Source organism: Lampetra planeri, chromosome 4 (assembly GCF_965212315.1).
Source record: "Lampetra planeri chromosome 4, kcLamPlan1.2.h2, whole genome shotgun sequence".
NCBI classification, from domain to species: Eukaryota; Metazoa; Chordata; class Hyperoartia; order Petromyzontiformes; family Petromyzontidae; genus Lampetra; species Lampetra planeri.
The window spans coordinates 29,139,896-29,154,706 of record NC_136110.1 but is presented as its reverse complement, the minus strand read 5'-3'; the positions used below and the strand labels follow the sequence as shown (position 1 = coordinate 29,154,706).

General features: G+C 51.4%; 1 protein-coding gene across 1 annotated transcript in view; it reads left to right on the top strand.

Annotated features, from left to right (window-relative positions):
- The window catches only part of LOC144717907 (uncharacterized), a 78,416-nt gene that overhangs the window by 24,249 nt on the left and 39,356 nt on the right, over positions 1-14,811 (top strand). Inside the window, exons 2-4 of the mRNA XM_078593704.1 lie at positions 2,584-2,716; positions 6,119-6,167; positions 12,996-13,074. Coding sequence (XP_078449830.1) covers positions 2,592-2,716; positions 6,119-6,167; positions 12,996-13,074 — 253 coding nt within the window. The 5' untranslated portion in view covers positions 2,584-2,591. The remainder of the gene's footprint in view (positions 1-2,583; positions 2,717-6,118; positions 6,168-12,995; positions 13,075-14,811) is intronic.

The window sequence follows — 14,811 nt, the reverse complement described above, 5'->3', positions numbered from 1 at the left end:
CACCTCGCAGCTCGGCGGGGTCTGTGAGAGCTTCAGTTGTTTGTGGGATCCACGTGTCCTTACCTCCGGAGCGCTGCATCAAGGGAGTCACGTCACGACTCCCATTCTTGAGCCTGACCAGTACATTTTTTTTGGTTCGACGGGGCCAGGAATTCCAGCGCCCCAATTTGTCGATGCCTCAACAAGCTCAACGATCGAAACGTCTCGTTCACGTCGTTGTGCGTGCATTCAAGAGCTTGCCGCACACCTCTTCGCTGTGTTTCCCGTTTCGTACCGCGTGTTTTTGGTGCGGCGTGATGTCCGACGTTTCGCCGCTCATGCTGGAAGTTATTTCAGGAACTGAATCGCACCACCCACCTCATTCGTTACACTTTGGCCGCGTTGGCTGCTCGTGAACGCCTATTGCCGCAGCAGTCCACAAAGCTAAGCGGGGGATTAATCTTAATTTTGGAGCTTTCGTGACTGCAGGAATTATTCTTTGGTTATTTCGGTAAAGTCACGTATAAAGATAAAATGATAAATTAAATAATAGCATACTACGACGTTTAATAGCATACTACGACGTTTACGTGTTCTCTCTCTGTGTATCTTTATGATGTCTGTCTGCTTATATGTCTGTCTATAGTTTTCTGGTTAGATTTTTGTTGCTATTTCTTTTATACCTGATGATGATTGCCTGTGTTGCAATCGAAACGTCGTAGTATGCTATTATTTCATTTATTATTTTATCTTTATACGTGACTTTACCGAAAGAACCAAAGAATAAGCGGGGGATCTTTATCCGTGTCTTTTCTTTCTTTGCGAAAGGAGATGCATTGGGTATAAACCGTTCAGTCGAGGCATTTTTAGCCGCTATGATTGTTCCACATTTGTCACGCACTTGCTCCTTCTCAAACCCCTCCTCTCGAAGGTCTGGTGGCGTTCCCTGGGCCTCGTCGGGTGAGTCAAGAGGGTGCCGGGTGTTAAATTCGCCCCTTCGCAGAGGCGAGCAAAGCCGTGTCAGTGAACTCACTGGATTGACCGCTGGCATTCGCTGGATATAATTAAGCCAGGTGTCTCATTTCGTTGCTGTGTTGTAGATGCCGCTCCCCCTTTGACTGGCCCTCTTATTTTTTTTGTTCGGTTAACCTCTTCGTATCTGCTTTGCATTTCCCGCGTGTCGTTGTGCCACTGCACCACGATGTGAGCCCAGCCACCCGGGTTCGATGCCTAAATGGCATCAGGATCGGGATCGAACCCACGACCTCCTGTGTACTAGGCGAGGTAGTTAACATCTCAACCCCCGTGAAAAAATGGAGCAAGTTTTTTTGTTTATCAAATTCCCCCCCCCCCCCCCCCGCATCTGTCCACCCAGTAGCATTAACGGGTACCAGTTAGTTGTTCGGCAGATTGTATGTGGTGGGGTAAAGTGTGAGTACCCCCCCTACCCCCACCTCTTCCAAAACGTCTGGCCAGCGAGGAAGATTAGGCCAAATACACTCTCTTATGGGGGCTCTCTAGAGCTCCCTTTCGTGGTGGCCCTTACGGCAGCAGTGGCTGGGGCCTGGAATTGCAGGCCTCGATCTGTGGCCTCTCTAGACACGATGAAGAAGGGTCATCGCCTGAAACGTCACCTAAATTTGTTTTCCTCTTTTCGGCAGGACATCACAAACAAATTCACTTGATACAATACATTTTGCTGTGACGGTCCCACCTGAAGACGGAGACTTGTGTTGCCTCCGAAACGTCGTGATTTAATTGATTTTTTTTCATTTATTATTATTTTATTTTAATATTTCTTACCTCTTTGACTTTACCGACAAAACCTAAGAGTATGAAACAAATTAACATCACCGACATCAGGACGACCGCTTGTGTTGCGATCGAAACGTCGTGGTTATTTTATATTTAAGTTTTTTATTATAATAATTTTTATTCTACGTGACTTTACCGAAAGAACCATACTAAGTAACCATACGATACAATGAAAACCCATATGGGTTTTCATTGTATCGTGGTTGTTTCATATTGGCATATTCATATACGATTATTCACCAACGACTCTTCGCGTACGATATAATTTCACACATTTATAAATCACATCACGTACCTCCCTGGGACATTGCCACGTACCCCCGGTTGAGAACCGCTGCCCTAGAACTTCTTGTCTTGGCATCAGTGGCGGAGTGCTTCACGCACTCAACCTGATCACCCCATTTCCAGACACGACAGACGAGTGGCATCTGAATGAAGCCTGGGCTCCCCCCCCCCCCCCTCTCTCCCCTCAACCCCTTCACTAACCCGCACACATCACCGACACGGCACGGGAAGGCACTCACCTAGCAGTGGATTGGCAAAAGGGCTGTAAATTCGGACTCCTTATTTCTTTAATTCCAATGTACTGCCATCTCCTGGCCATCTCTGCGGGCCAAAAAAAAATCACCTTCCCAGGCATTTTTGTTGTTTAGTTTTAACCATCCCGTGTATCGTACTTTTCTCCGGGCCTGCTTAGTCGATATCTTGACGATATGTGCGTTCTCGAAGTGGGGGTTGCTTTTGTTTTGGAGGCCCTCGTCAGCTGTTGCGCTCCGTTTTCGTCCGCAGGTCCCGTCATGGCTCCGTTGCTGCTGGACTCTGCGAGCGCCGTGACCCTCCCCGTGTGGCCGCTCGTCCTGATTGTGGCCGCAGCCTCTTTGTCGTTGGTGCTGCTGCTCGCGCTGTGTGCCCGCTGCAATCGGTAAGGCCGCGACGTTGCCGTCGACTTCACCCGTTGCATTCGCCAGGGCCCTCGTTGTGGACTCGGTCGACCGGACCCGACCGATTTGTCTCGCCTGTGCTGCGCTCAGCCACCGCCAGGCAGGTCGACATTCTTCCTCGCAACTGTTTAACTTTGGAATTCCCTCCCGTCGTATTTCTTTCCAAATTCCTATAACCTAGAAATTCCTATAATTTCATATTCCTATAAAAAAAAAAGTGCCAACTCTCACCTTAAACACCTTCAATAGTGCTGGATGTAGCTGACCGCTTAGGGTCTTGGGCCTGCGCTCAGCAAACGTGATGGAAGAAAAAAGCTCCACTTTGTGCCACAAACGTCAATTCTTATTTGCAGAGCCATCAGTTCTTTCACGAACTCGATAAGTGCCAGAGTGGGCAAGTTGTTACTTCTGGTTGTTGACAATTGTATGGGCCACCTGCATATCTTGCACAAATGCACACAAAAGACAAAAATCCCCCGTATAGTATTAACAGACTGTTGGGGCAAGTGCTGTTCGTGAGCACCTATGAAGGCCAGTACGGCGCTACCAGGTGGTGGGTGGCCAGCACCACTACCCGGCCGCCTTTGTCTCCCTAGTCGCAATGATTTCACACATCGCACCAGATACTCAATTGATGCACACACACACACACCCACTCTCTCCCAGACGCGCTCGCACAACACGTTGGGCAAATCTGCGTGGCGAATGAATTCTCAAGCGAACTTCGCCGAGATTGAAATCCATCAGAGGCAGCGCAGTGTGGTTTTGTGGTGCAGTTATTTATACAAAACACGATCAAAGCAGATGGCCGGGTGCTCAATCCCACGCTACCGAGTCACCGATAGAATTATCCGTCAGCCAGACGTTTGTGTGCGTGGCAGGGCAAGCCACAGCAGGCTCGGAAACCGACCAAATGCCCACTAATGTTCGGCTGATAGAAGCAGCAGCACCGGTGCTGTGTCGAATTGTCACGGTCGTGCTCTGCACAGCTCTCCCCATCTGTGTCCCCGCGCGCACTGGTCGTAGTCACGTCGAGCTATCATCTGTGGCCACGTCGCTTCTGAAAAACACCTCGGCGGGCTTTGCCTGGCAGGGTGGGGATGGTTTAGCTTCATTTGTACGCGTATGGGTGATTTGGTTACCTTTGTCGTACTTTTCACTACCATCGTGTTTTTTTGTGTCGTTTGTTGTTGTAACGTCCTTACCCGCCCCGACTTTGACGTCTGTGAAAAAGTGCTTTATAGCTCATCGGATTCCTCCGGTATAAATACGTCTTCTGATTCTGACGTCCAATGTTTCACTCCGCGTGTTGGGAGCGCCTTAGAGTTAATTTTCTGGAACGAAACGTCGGACATCGGTTCCCGAAAATAAAAAAAACACGTACGCGGTACGACCTGAAAACACTTCGGAGAGCTGCAAAAGCAACGCCACATTGGGCGAAGCGAAATGGGCAAAATAAAAACACGTAAAAAAGTATACATATGTGTGCGTGTGTGTGAGTAGTTTTGCTGCCCCGGGGCGAGATTTATATGCGGGTGGTTGTGACAGCGGGTTGACGCCTGGCGTGTTTGGGCATTGTCCCTAAGAGGAGGTCGCTTAACCGGGTCCATAATTTGTGGCGTTTATATGAAATATACGCAATGCGTGACTTAATTTCACACCGCGTGCAATCATTTCTTTCTTTTTTAAATCGTTCTATTGTGTGTGCTCATACATCATGTGGTCGGAATGGCCCCGCTGATGGGTTTTCATTTTTCGACCGCTTCCTTGGAGTTCTTACAAAAGTTATTTTGTTGCGCAGGAGGTGGGGGAAAGGTCGGTCCTGTTTTTCGAGATCACCACGAGAGAGAGAGAGCGAGCATGCTGCACATGTGCCCGCTGTAACCCGACGCTCCTGCACACACGAGGTTTCACTGAGCACGAGTTCAAGAGCCACTGTAACACGTAGGCTTTCGCGACCGGTATTATCCGTAATTTTGTTGTTGTTTCGGCGTGAGTAGGTTAGTTTGAATTTTTTACCTACGTGACTTTACCGAAAAAACCCGAGAATGTGTTGTTGTTGTTGTTGTTGTGTTAGATCGCGTAAATATACCACTACAGGAGGACTTGTTCACGATTCTGGCTAATCGCCTGGCTAAGCTGCTCGTTGTCTCTTTCTGCTATGCACACATTGCCCATCATTCTGTCTGCACAGAGATTGTCTCCCCCCCTCCCCTCCCCACTGCTGTCTCAGTGCTTGACGGTGAGAGGTTTCGGGATGTCCTGCGTCAAACAGGACTGCTGCCCTGTCACTGTTGCAAACCCACGAACGTGAAATCCCAAAGTTCTCTTTTTCAGGGGTTCCGCCAAATAATAGAACGCGAAATGTAAAAGCACAAATAACCACGCAGAAATTTGGTCGACATTTTCCGCAAATGCATCGGTGCATTTTGTGGGGTGGTAATTTTAAAAAGTTAACGTTTTCTTGGTTCTTTCGGTAAAGTCACGTAGAAGGGAAACGCTGTCTTCCCGACAGACCTGTTCTTCACCTGAGGACGGCTGCTTGCGTTGTGGCCGAAACGTCGTGAAAATAATTTTATTATGTTTTATGTTATTATTTGATTATTTCCCTTCTACGTGACTTTACCGAAAGAACCAAGAAGATGAATCCCTGCAGTCACGAAAGCTTTAAATCGAAATTTAAAGTTAACGTTATTTACGGAATCTGCACCGTGAAGTGACGGTGTGGTGCAGCGCTCAACTGGCATTGACTTGGCAACAAAAAGGTTTGTGCCTGTAGTGATGCACAAGGATACGCGACACAGTGGGAACACTGTGACGAGGTTTCAGTGCAGCCGCTGACACACAGGTGGGCCAAACTTAATCGTGACGCAATCATGAAACAAAACGTGAATTGCAATCGCTCATTGACAATGCAACGCTACCTTCTCTGTCAGGTGTTTACAAAACCGCAGGTGTACAGCAGCTCAAACGAAAACACATTCCTGCGGAGGGAGCTGGTAGGAACGTTGGGTTACTCGGTCAATGGCCAGGATCAACGGCGGCGTGGTGTATTCCGCAAATATGCCCGACTGTGAGGGCGGGCACAAGCCGGTTAAACGTTGAGTTTGATAAGGGCACCACGGGATGACCAGCCCCTCCCCACCCAGCCCCACCCCTCCCACCCCACCCTCCCCACCCCACCCCACCCAGCCCCTCCCCACCCTCCCCACCCAGCCCCTTCCTCTCCACCCAGCCCCTCCCTGCACGACGGACAGACGGACACAATAATCCCCTGTGGGCTGGTGTAACCAGGAGGTTCCTACCAGTGAAAAACTTGCAATAATTCCTTCACCGAAAGCGTCTCGATCAATGTGCCTTGTCTTTGTTCTGTTGTCTTCCAGGGCAGAGGATTGTAAAGAAAATGGCGTGAACGTGGTACTCACCAACGCGGTGAGTCTCATCCCAAATATAATGCAAGTCCCTTGGTACTCCAAAAATAACGTGGACAGTGCGCCCTCGTTATTCGCGAGGGATATGTTCCGGATTTGCTCATGGATATCACATATTGTGGGTGATACTGGCACGCGAATATCGCACGCGCAACATCTGCAGATGCTTCCAGAGCTTTAAGAAGTCGTCTCTATCTCGCGTCTCGCATCTCTTTATCTCATCACTTTTTCGCATCGCATTGCCACTCGTCACTTGATCTCATCACTTTATTTCTATCTCTCTCTCTCTCTCCGTCTCGAGATGGACGCAGTCGTGCAGAATTCCAGATGCGATTCACAGATAACCAACATCGCGGACGGCGCGTTGGTGAACGAGGGAATGCTGCGCGTTGTTTCATTTGTTACCGAGCGAGAGCTCGTTGAGAGAAGAACACGTTTCCCTTTTGCAAGAGAAAAGCCTCAGGGGGGAGGGGAAGGGGAATTTACAGTCCGCGCGCTGCTGCTATGAACCCAGTGAACCGAGTTTCATTTTCGAAGCCTTCGCTGTCATCGGTGGCGAGTGATATCCGGACAGATCCTGGACTTCCCCCTCCACCAACCCGCACTGACCGGCGTGCGGTGAAGTATGGGTGAAACAAAAAAATAATCCCCCCCCCCCATAAATGACGTGGCCAACGGCAGGCCTACATCCAACAGTGGATTGGCAAGGGCTGGAATTCGTTGTTATTCCGTATGATTTGTAAAAAAAAAAGCAACAGCACTCGAAGTGTGCAAAAATATAATTGCAGGCAGTGCGTGCAAAAACAAGGCGTGAAAAACACAAACCTCAGCCGCGCCATGTAAACAAACGGATTGATATTGAGAAGTGAAATATCACGCGTACATTATTTACGAATGTGAGTTCGCACATATATACACAAGGGCATAGAAATGCAAACTTCGTCACAAAACGCCGTGCAGGAATTTTGAAGCTCATCACAGGGGCCACACCGAGTGGTACGTGCATTTTGTTTTAAATCAAGGTGCAGTTGATATATAACGCATGATGCGATTAGATAAAAAAAAAATTTGCTAAAAAAGAAAATGCAGTTCTTGAGCCTGGACTGCAAGAAGTGGTAAATTCGCGTGCGGCACTTGCTTGACCCAACGCAGGAACCAACACCTTAATTGCTCTTCGACTTCGGTTCTGGGTCCCTGGCTCGCAGTGCATGGAATAATTGATGGGCCGTTTGTGTTGTCACTCTCCGACTTGAGAATTCGTCCATTTTCTCAGCCGTCTCCCATGACCGGTTTAATGATAATGGGATCGTTGGGGGCACCGTTTTGGCAGCTCTGGTTGTGATCTCCCTTCACCTCGGCCGCTTTCACAATCTCATAGATCGGCTGCTTGTGGTGTAAGCGCATCCAGTTTGCGATATTTCGACTCCCCAAATCTTCCTTGGGAGCCCTTAGTTTTCTAGTCAACTCAATGGATGTTTTGTTTGATGATAGTTTTTGCCAAATCTATTATTCATGTGCCTAAACAGCTGCAGATTCTGTAATCCCATTAACAGTGGCAAATAACCCATCCTTTCCGCCCATATTGGGTGGCGTCCGTGCTTCTCGCTTATTCGTTAATTCAGTGCGGTAGGTACCGAAAGAAATCGTGGTTGCACGCATTCTCCGCGTGCGCCCAAAACACGTGCGCCATTAAAAGACAACCGCGAAGATTTAAGAAATTAGGACGTCATGAGACGGGTTCGTCTTTCTTTTTTCTTGATCCAAAGCCTCTCTGAAATCCACCCCCCCCGGGGTAACTTTGCGTTCATGAGCACAGAAACATCGCCTCTCATTGCAGGGTGGGTCACGCTGCCAGCCATCCGTGTAACAGATCGACGCTCCATGCACTGGACGCCTGTGAGCTTCATAGCTCATCGGATTTATCCAGTCTCAATACTGAATGTTGTTATCGTTGTTGTTTTAGCATTGGATGTGATTATGCATTTCAATCGCGTGGATAATTCTTGCTTCGTAAAATTTCGCTCGAGCCTACCGTTGTTTGCGAGACTCCTATATTCACTCACTTTTCGTGCAGCGTAAATATTGAAATGTAACAAAAAAAGCGAAGCAAAGCCTTGGTCTAACATGCACCGTCCAGCGTGGTGAAGTATGGTCGTGTGCAATAGCAGCGGATCCACACAATCGGGCCGTACGTGTACACGTGCAACATTAAAAAATTATAAATATTCCCCAGCGCGAGTGGAACACCACAATGCCCCCCCCCACGCTCTCGTTCACAAAACGGAATAACAGTTTAAGTTTCATGTATTAGGTATAGCCCTGTGAGCCATTCGGCTCTTGAATCTGGTGCAAAAATGGAAGCCCAGTTCACCATGGAAGTCAAGTTCACCGTGGAAGTCCAGTTCACCATGGAAGTCCAGTTCACCACGGAAGTCCAGTTCAACATTTTTTTCAGTTTTTTTCAGTTTCATTTATTAGGTATAGCGCTGTGAGCCATTCGGCTCTTGAATCGGGTGCAACCGCAACAAACAAAAAACTAAAACATGAACAAGAAAACATCTTAAAGTGACTATGCGCAAACAGAAAAATCCAGGAAAAAACTGCAAAAATCTTCCAGAAAAAGCACCGTACACCAACGCTGTGTGCAAAAATCCCAGTGGGATGCAAGTCAAACAACAACAACCAGAAGACAACTTAGATTAAAGCCATCATTCTAACTCCGTACTACAACAAACAAACATGGCCAAACCAAGAAACGTTTTCGAAATCACCAAAATAAAGCCATAAGCAATGTAAGAGACGAAAAGAATTAAATAAATGCCCCCCCCCCCTATCTGGCGGAACGAGGGTCACGGCGACCCTCAGAGGGTGCCACGCGGGTTCAGTCCCCACACCCGTTCCCCGCATTGAGCCGTGGAGCGTTCCATAAAGCCGCTGGCCCAGCAGCAGCTCTTTCTCTCATCGCGTCCCTCTTGACTAGGAATTAACACTCGCCCGGGGGGGGGGGGGGGGGTTGTTACGGGGAGGGGTGGCTGTTTCGTGGCGTGATGGTGTGCGTGCGTATTCAAGTGCATTGCGGCTCTTGAGATATTGAGCGAGGGGTTGGTTAGTGTGCGTGTGTTGGTACCGAGTTCGGAACAAAAAACAATAACTGTCTCTTCTTGTTGTTATTTCTTTTTGGTTGCCGACCCCCCGATGTAGCCCCTTTGGTCCAAGGCGCTTTACAACAATTATCAAGGGGGGGTTAGATTGCGTAAATATATAAATGTGTCGTTAAACCCGCCACCACCCGACACATCCAAATATTAAAGTTTGTTACGTAAACAGAACGTGCCAATTCGTTACTAGCACAGCACTAACCGGTGTGTTGTGATATAATTGCAAATGTTGTGGAGTTACAACATTTGCAATGGAGGAAGGGAAGCAGGTGAGTGACGGTGATTGTTTGTCTGCGCAGTGTGAGTTTGTTCCCACTGCCCCCGAGCCCTGACCTCCTCCCGACCACCCGTCGACGTCGTTGGAGCGATTGCGCATTTCCACTGCGACCTACGGCACGCCCGCTGGCTAGGGCCTCGTGCTGTTTGACGCAGCGACTGGACACGAGGCGACGGGCTCCCGTTTAAAAACGAATTTAAATGAAGCGACGACGACAACGAGAACAGCAAGATTGTACAAACGGCGTCATTGTTGAATGCGACTGCAATGATTCCTGGGGCGTTGTAAGCGGGTGCGACTGCATCTCGAGTGGCTGCGCGTGCTTAGTTTGTAGTTGAGGGGCAGTGATGGGTAGAAGAAGAGCTTCCACCTGGACTTGAGCAGGGCCAGCGAGTTGACAGGATGGGCGAAAGAGTTCAGGACTATGGGGGCAGCTGAGGGTAATAACTTGCTACTGAGCAAAGGTGGACAGGAGCCTCGAAAGAAGGCATTGGTTGTTGGAGAGGAGAGGGCGTGGAGGGGAGTAGAGTGAGAGGGGAGGGGAGAGGCAGGAGAGTGCGTGGAGGGGAGTAGAGTGAGATGAGAGGGGAGAGACAGGAGAGTGCGTGGAGGGGAGTAGAGTGATATGAGAGGGGAGAGGTAGGAGAGTGCGTGGAGGGGAGTAGGGTGAGATGAGAGGGGAGAGGTAGGAGAGTGCGTGGAGGGGAGTATAGTGAGATGAGAGGGGAGAGGTAGGAGAGTGCGTGGAGGGGAGTAGAGTGAGATGAGAGGGGAGAGGCAGGAGAGTGCGTGGAGGGGAGTAGAGTGATATGAGAGGGGAGAGGCAGGAGAGTGCGTGGAGGGGAGTAGGGTGAGATGAGAGGGGAGAGGTAGGAGAGTGCGTGGAGGGGGGTAGAGTGAGATGAGAGGGGAGAGGCAGGAGAGTGCGTGGAGGGGAGTAGAGTGATATGAGAGGGGAGAGGCAGGAGAGTGCGTGGAGGGGAGTAGGGTGAGATGAGAGGGGAGAGGTAGGAGAGTGCGTGGAGGGGGGTAGAGTGAGATGAGAGGGGAGAGGCAGGAGAGTGCGTGGAGGGGAGTAGAGTGATATGAGAGGGGAGAGGCAGGAGAGTGCGTGGAGGGGAGTAGGGTGAGATAAGAGGGGAGAGGTAGGAGAGTGCGTGGAGGGGGGTAGAGTGAGATGAGAGGGGAGAGGCAGGAGAGTGCGTGGAGGGGAGTAGAGTGAGATGAGAGGGGAGAGGTAGGAGAGTGCGTGGAGGGGAGTATAGTGAGATGAGAGGGGAGAGGTAGGAGAGTGCGTGGAGGGGAGTAGAGTGAGATGAGAGGGGAGAGGCAGGAGAGTGCGTGGAGGGGAGTAGAGTGATATGAGAGGGGAGAGGCAGGAGAGTGCGTGGAGGGGAGTAGGGTGAGATGAGAGGGGAGAGGTAGGAGAGTGCGTGGAGGGGGGTAGAGTGAGATGAGAGGGGAGAGGCAGGAGAGTGCGTGGAGGGGAGTAGAGTGATATGAGAGGGGAGAGGCAGGAGAGTGCGTGGAGGGGAGTAGGGTGAGATGAGAGGGGAGAGGTAGGAGAGTGCGTGGAGGGGGGTAGAGTGAGATGAGAGGGGAGAGGCAGGAGAGTGCGTGGAGGGGAGTAGAGTGATATGAGAGGGGAGAGGCAGGAGAGTGCGTGGAGGGGAGTAGGGTGAGATGAGAGGGGAGAGGTAGGAGAGTGCGTGGAGGGGGGTAGAGTGAGATGAGAGGGGAGAGGCAGGAGAGTGCGTGGAGGGGAGTAGAGTGATATGAGAGGGGAGAGGCAGGAGAGTGCGTGGAGGGGAGTAGGGTGAGATGAGAGGGGAGAGGTAGGAGAGTGCGTGGAGGGGAGTGGAGTGAGATGAGAGGGGAGAGGTAGGAGAGTGCGTGAAGGGGAGTAGAGTGAGATGAGAGGGAGAGATAGGAGAGTGCGTGGAGGGGAGTGGAGTGAGATGAGAGGGGAGAGGTAGGAGAGTGCGTGAAGGGGAGTAGAGTGAGATGAGAGGGAGAGATAGGAGAGTGCGTGGAGGGGAGTGGAGTGAGATGAGAGGGGAGAGGTAGGAGAGTGCGTGGAGGCGAGTAGGGTGAGATGAGAGGGGAGAGGTGGGAGAGTGCGTGGAGGGGAGTAGAGTGATATGAGAGGGGAGAGGTAGGAGAGTGCGTGGAGGGGAGTAGGGTGAGATGAGAGGGGAGAGGTGGGAGAGTGCGTGGAGGGGAGTAGAGTGAGATGAGTGGGGAGAGGTAGGAGAGTGCGTGGAGGGGAGTAGAGTGAGATGAGAGGGGAGAGGTAGGAGAGTACGTGGAGGGGAGTAGAGTGAGATGAGTGGGGAGAGGTAGGAGAGTGCGTGGAGGGGAGTAGGGTGAGATGAGAGGGGAGAGGTGGGAGAGTGCGTGGAGGGGAGTAGAGTGATATAAGAGGGGAGAGGTAGGAGAGTGCGTGGAGGGGAGTAGGGTGAGATGAGAGGGGAGAGGTGGGAGAGTGCGTGGAGGGGAGTAGAGTGAGATGAGTGGGGAGAGGTAGGAGAGTGCGTGGAGGGGAGTAGAGTGAGATGAGAGGGGAGAGGTAGGAGAGTGCGTGGAGGGGAGTAGAGTGAGATGAGTGGGGAGAGGTAGGAGAGTACGTGGAGGGGAGTAGAGTGAGATGAGAGGGGAGAGGTAGGAGAGTGCGTGGAGGGGAGTAGGGTGAGATGAGAGGGGAGAGGTGGGAGAGTGCGTGGAGGGGAGTAGAGTGAGATGAGTGGGGAGAGGTAGGAGAGTGCGTGGAGGGGAGTAGAGTGAGATGAGAGGGGAGAGGTAGGAGAGTGCGTGGAGGGGAGTAGAGTGAGATGAGTGGGGAGAGGTAGGAGAGTACGTGGAGGGGAGTAGAGTGAGATGAGAGGTAGGCAGGGACAAGTGCATGGAGAATTGTGAAGATGGGGAGTGCGCCGCTGACGTTGATGCAGCCTTGCATTGGGGGGACGTGGGGAGATGTGGTCCCGTGTACGGTTGAGCAGTCTGACAATCACACGTTTGATCACCTGGAGATTAAAAGTGAGGAACATGGAGAGGGCACAATTGGGAGAGTTGCAGTGGTCGGTTTGGGGAGGTGATGAAGGCCACGATGGGCGTCTCATCGCCAGCAGGGGCAAGGAAGTGACACACGAGGGAGACGTCGCGCGCGTGTAGCTTTGGTGTCCTGCAGAATTGCGATAAAGTGGGACGAGAACGAGGCCTCTTTGCTCAGCGCGATGTCGGAATTTAAACGGCGGACGCTCAAACTGGAGCCTCTGCTGAGAGCGGACTTTGCTTTGTCAGTGAGCTTCGGTGTTGTTGCTGCTGCTGCTGTTGCTGCAACGTTTATCTGGGGCACGGCGCGAGTTGCCTCAACGATTCGTAATTTGATTTGCAGGTCCACGGTGAAAGAGTCCAGCAAGGGCACCTGCTTGGCGGAGACGAGGAGACCAACGGAGAAGTGACGAATGGCACCGGTGAGTTTTCGTCGGTGTTCATCGCGGCGATGAGGCCACCGCACTTATTGCATCTAATGGCGCGGCCGTCGTCGCTTCCACGCGCTATTCAACGTGTGAAGGTACGGGCTGATTCCATTCGTAGACACCCCCCCCCCCACCGATGTCTAATGATCCTCCAGGTGGCTTCTCAACGGACGAGGGCAAACGGTGGCTCCGCATCTTGCAACGGGAGAGGGCCTCAAGGGAGATGTGATACGCGCGTTGAGATTGGTGGGAGCCATGTGGAGGGTTGGACATCATAAATTTCGTTTACTCTCGAGAATTTCATAATATAATTTCTCGCTATTATTTGAACGGGGTGGGGTGGGGTGGGGGGTAGTGGGTGTATCTAGAGCACGCATACAAAGACAAAGATCCCCCGTATAGTCTTAACCGACTGTAGGGGCAAGTGTTGTTATCGAGCACCTATGAAGGCCGGAACGGTACACGAGGGTGTGGGTGGCCAGCACCACACCCGACCGCCTTTGTCTCCCCAGTGGCGATGTTAACACACCGCACCAGGTACTCATTTCAGGCTGAGTCGACCTAGGGGATGCCCAGGACTGCTTCAGATAATCGTCACCGGTGTTGGCCGTGAGCGGGAATCGAACTCGGGTGGCCAGGTTCGTAGCGCAGCGTAGCGCTAACCGCTACACCACCGCTGTTCCAAGTGAGGGTGGGGGGGGGAGCACCCATTGCAGTGCAGCATTCACGGTGCCACACGATTGGATCGCGTCGCATTTGCCCCCTTCTCTACTTGGAATCCGGTCCAAACGTCAAATCGTGTGCGGCAATGCGAGAGGCCAACATGGGCCCGCGCCGGAAAAAAAGACACGCGCACGAAAAAACCGTCCGGGAGCAGCTCACCACGGTGGCTAGGAGATGTGAACTACCTTGCCCGATATGCACGAGTTCGTGGGTTCGATCCCGACTGAGACGCCTGTTGTATATTTGGAGTTTGCATGTTTCACTCCCCCGTGGCCACGTGGATTTTTCTCCGGGTCCTCCCGATTTTTTTCCCCCTCCACATTTAGAATGAACAACATCCATGCGTTTAGGGTATATTGGCTGCGATAAATTTCCACACGATAAGCCACTTCCGTTGAGCATTTCATTTGTGATAGCCAGGTCGCTTCTGAAAAAGAGCTATAGAGGTCGGTGGGCCTTACCTGGTAAAATAAAAAATGTAAGTTTATAGTAATAGGTACCACAACGTGTCTGATGGAACGGGGTCGTGTTGACGCGTGTCTCCAAATGTGTGTCACACCGCCCCCCCACCTTCCCCAACATTGGCTGCCCGTGTCCCTTCCCCCAGGGCTTGACCGAGGGCGTTTGCCAAAGAATATTCTCTGTTTATTTTTAGAGCACGCGCGCGAGAGACATACGCGGTGGCGGAGGGGGGTACAATTTGCCTCGCGCTAAGAAAGTCTCCGACGCTTGCAAGCCATCGCACGGAGTCGATTTTTCTTTGCAGCAAATTAAACTTTGGCGTCCACCTTCGCCGACTCTCTCCTACGAGCCGCTCTGCCAGGGGCACCGGGCCAAGTTCTTTTGCCGTGTAAAGTTGTGCACGCTCGGCAGGGCCCCACGATAGAACGAGCTGGACTTTTCTTTTTTACGGGACCTCCGTGTTGTATTTGCCACGGTGTACAATAATTTTAATAATGAGGATGAACCTCCGGACAGGATCTCGTACTTGGTGATGAGACGAAGCAC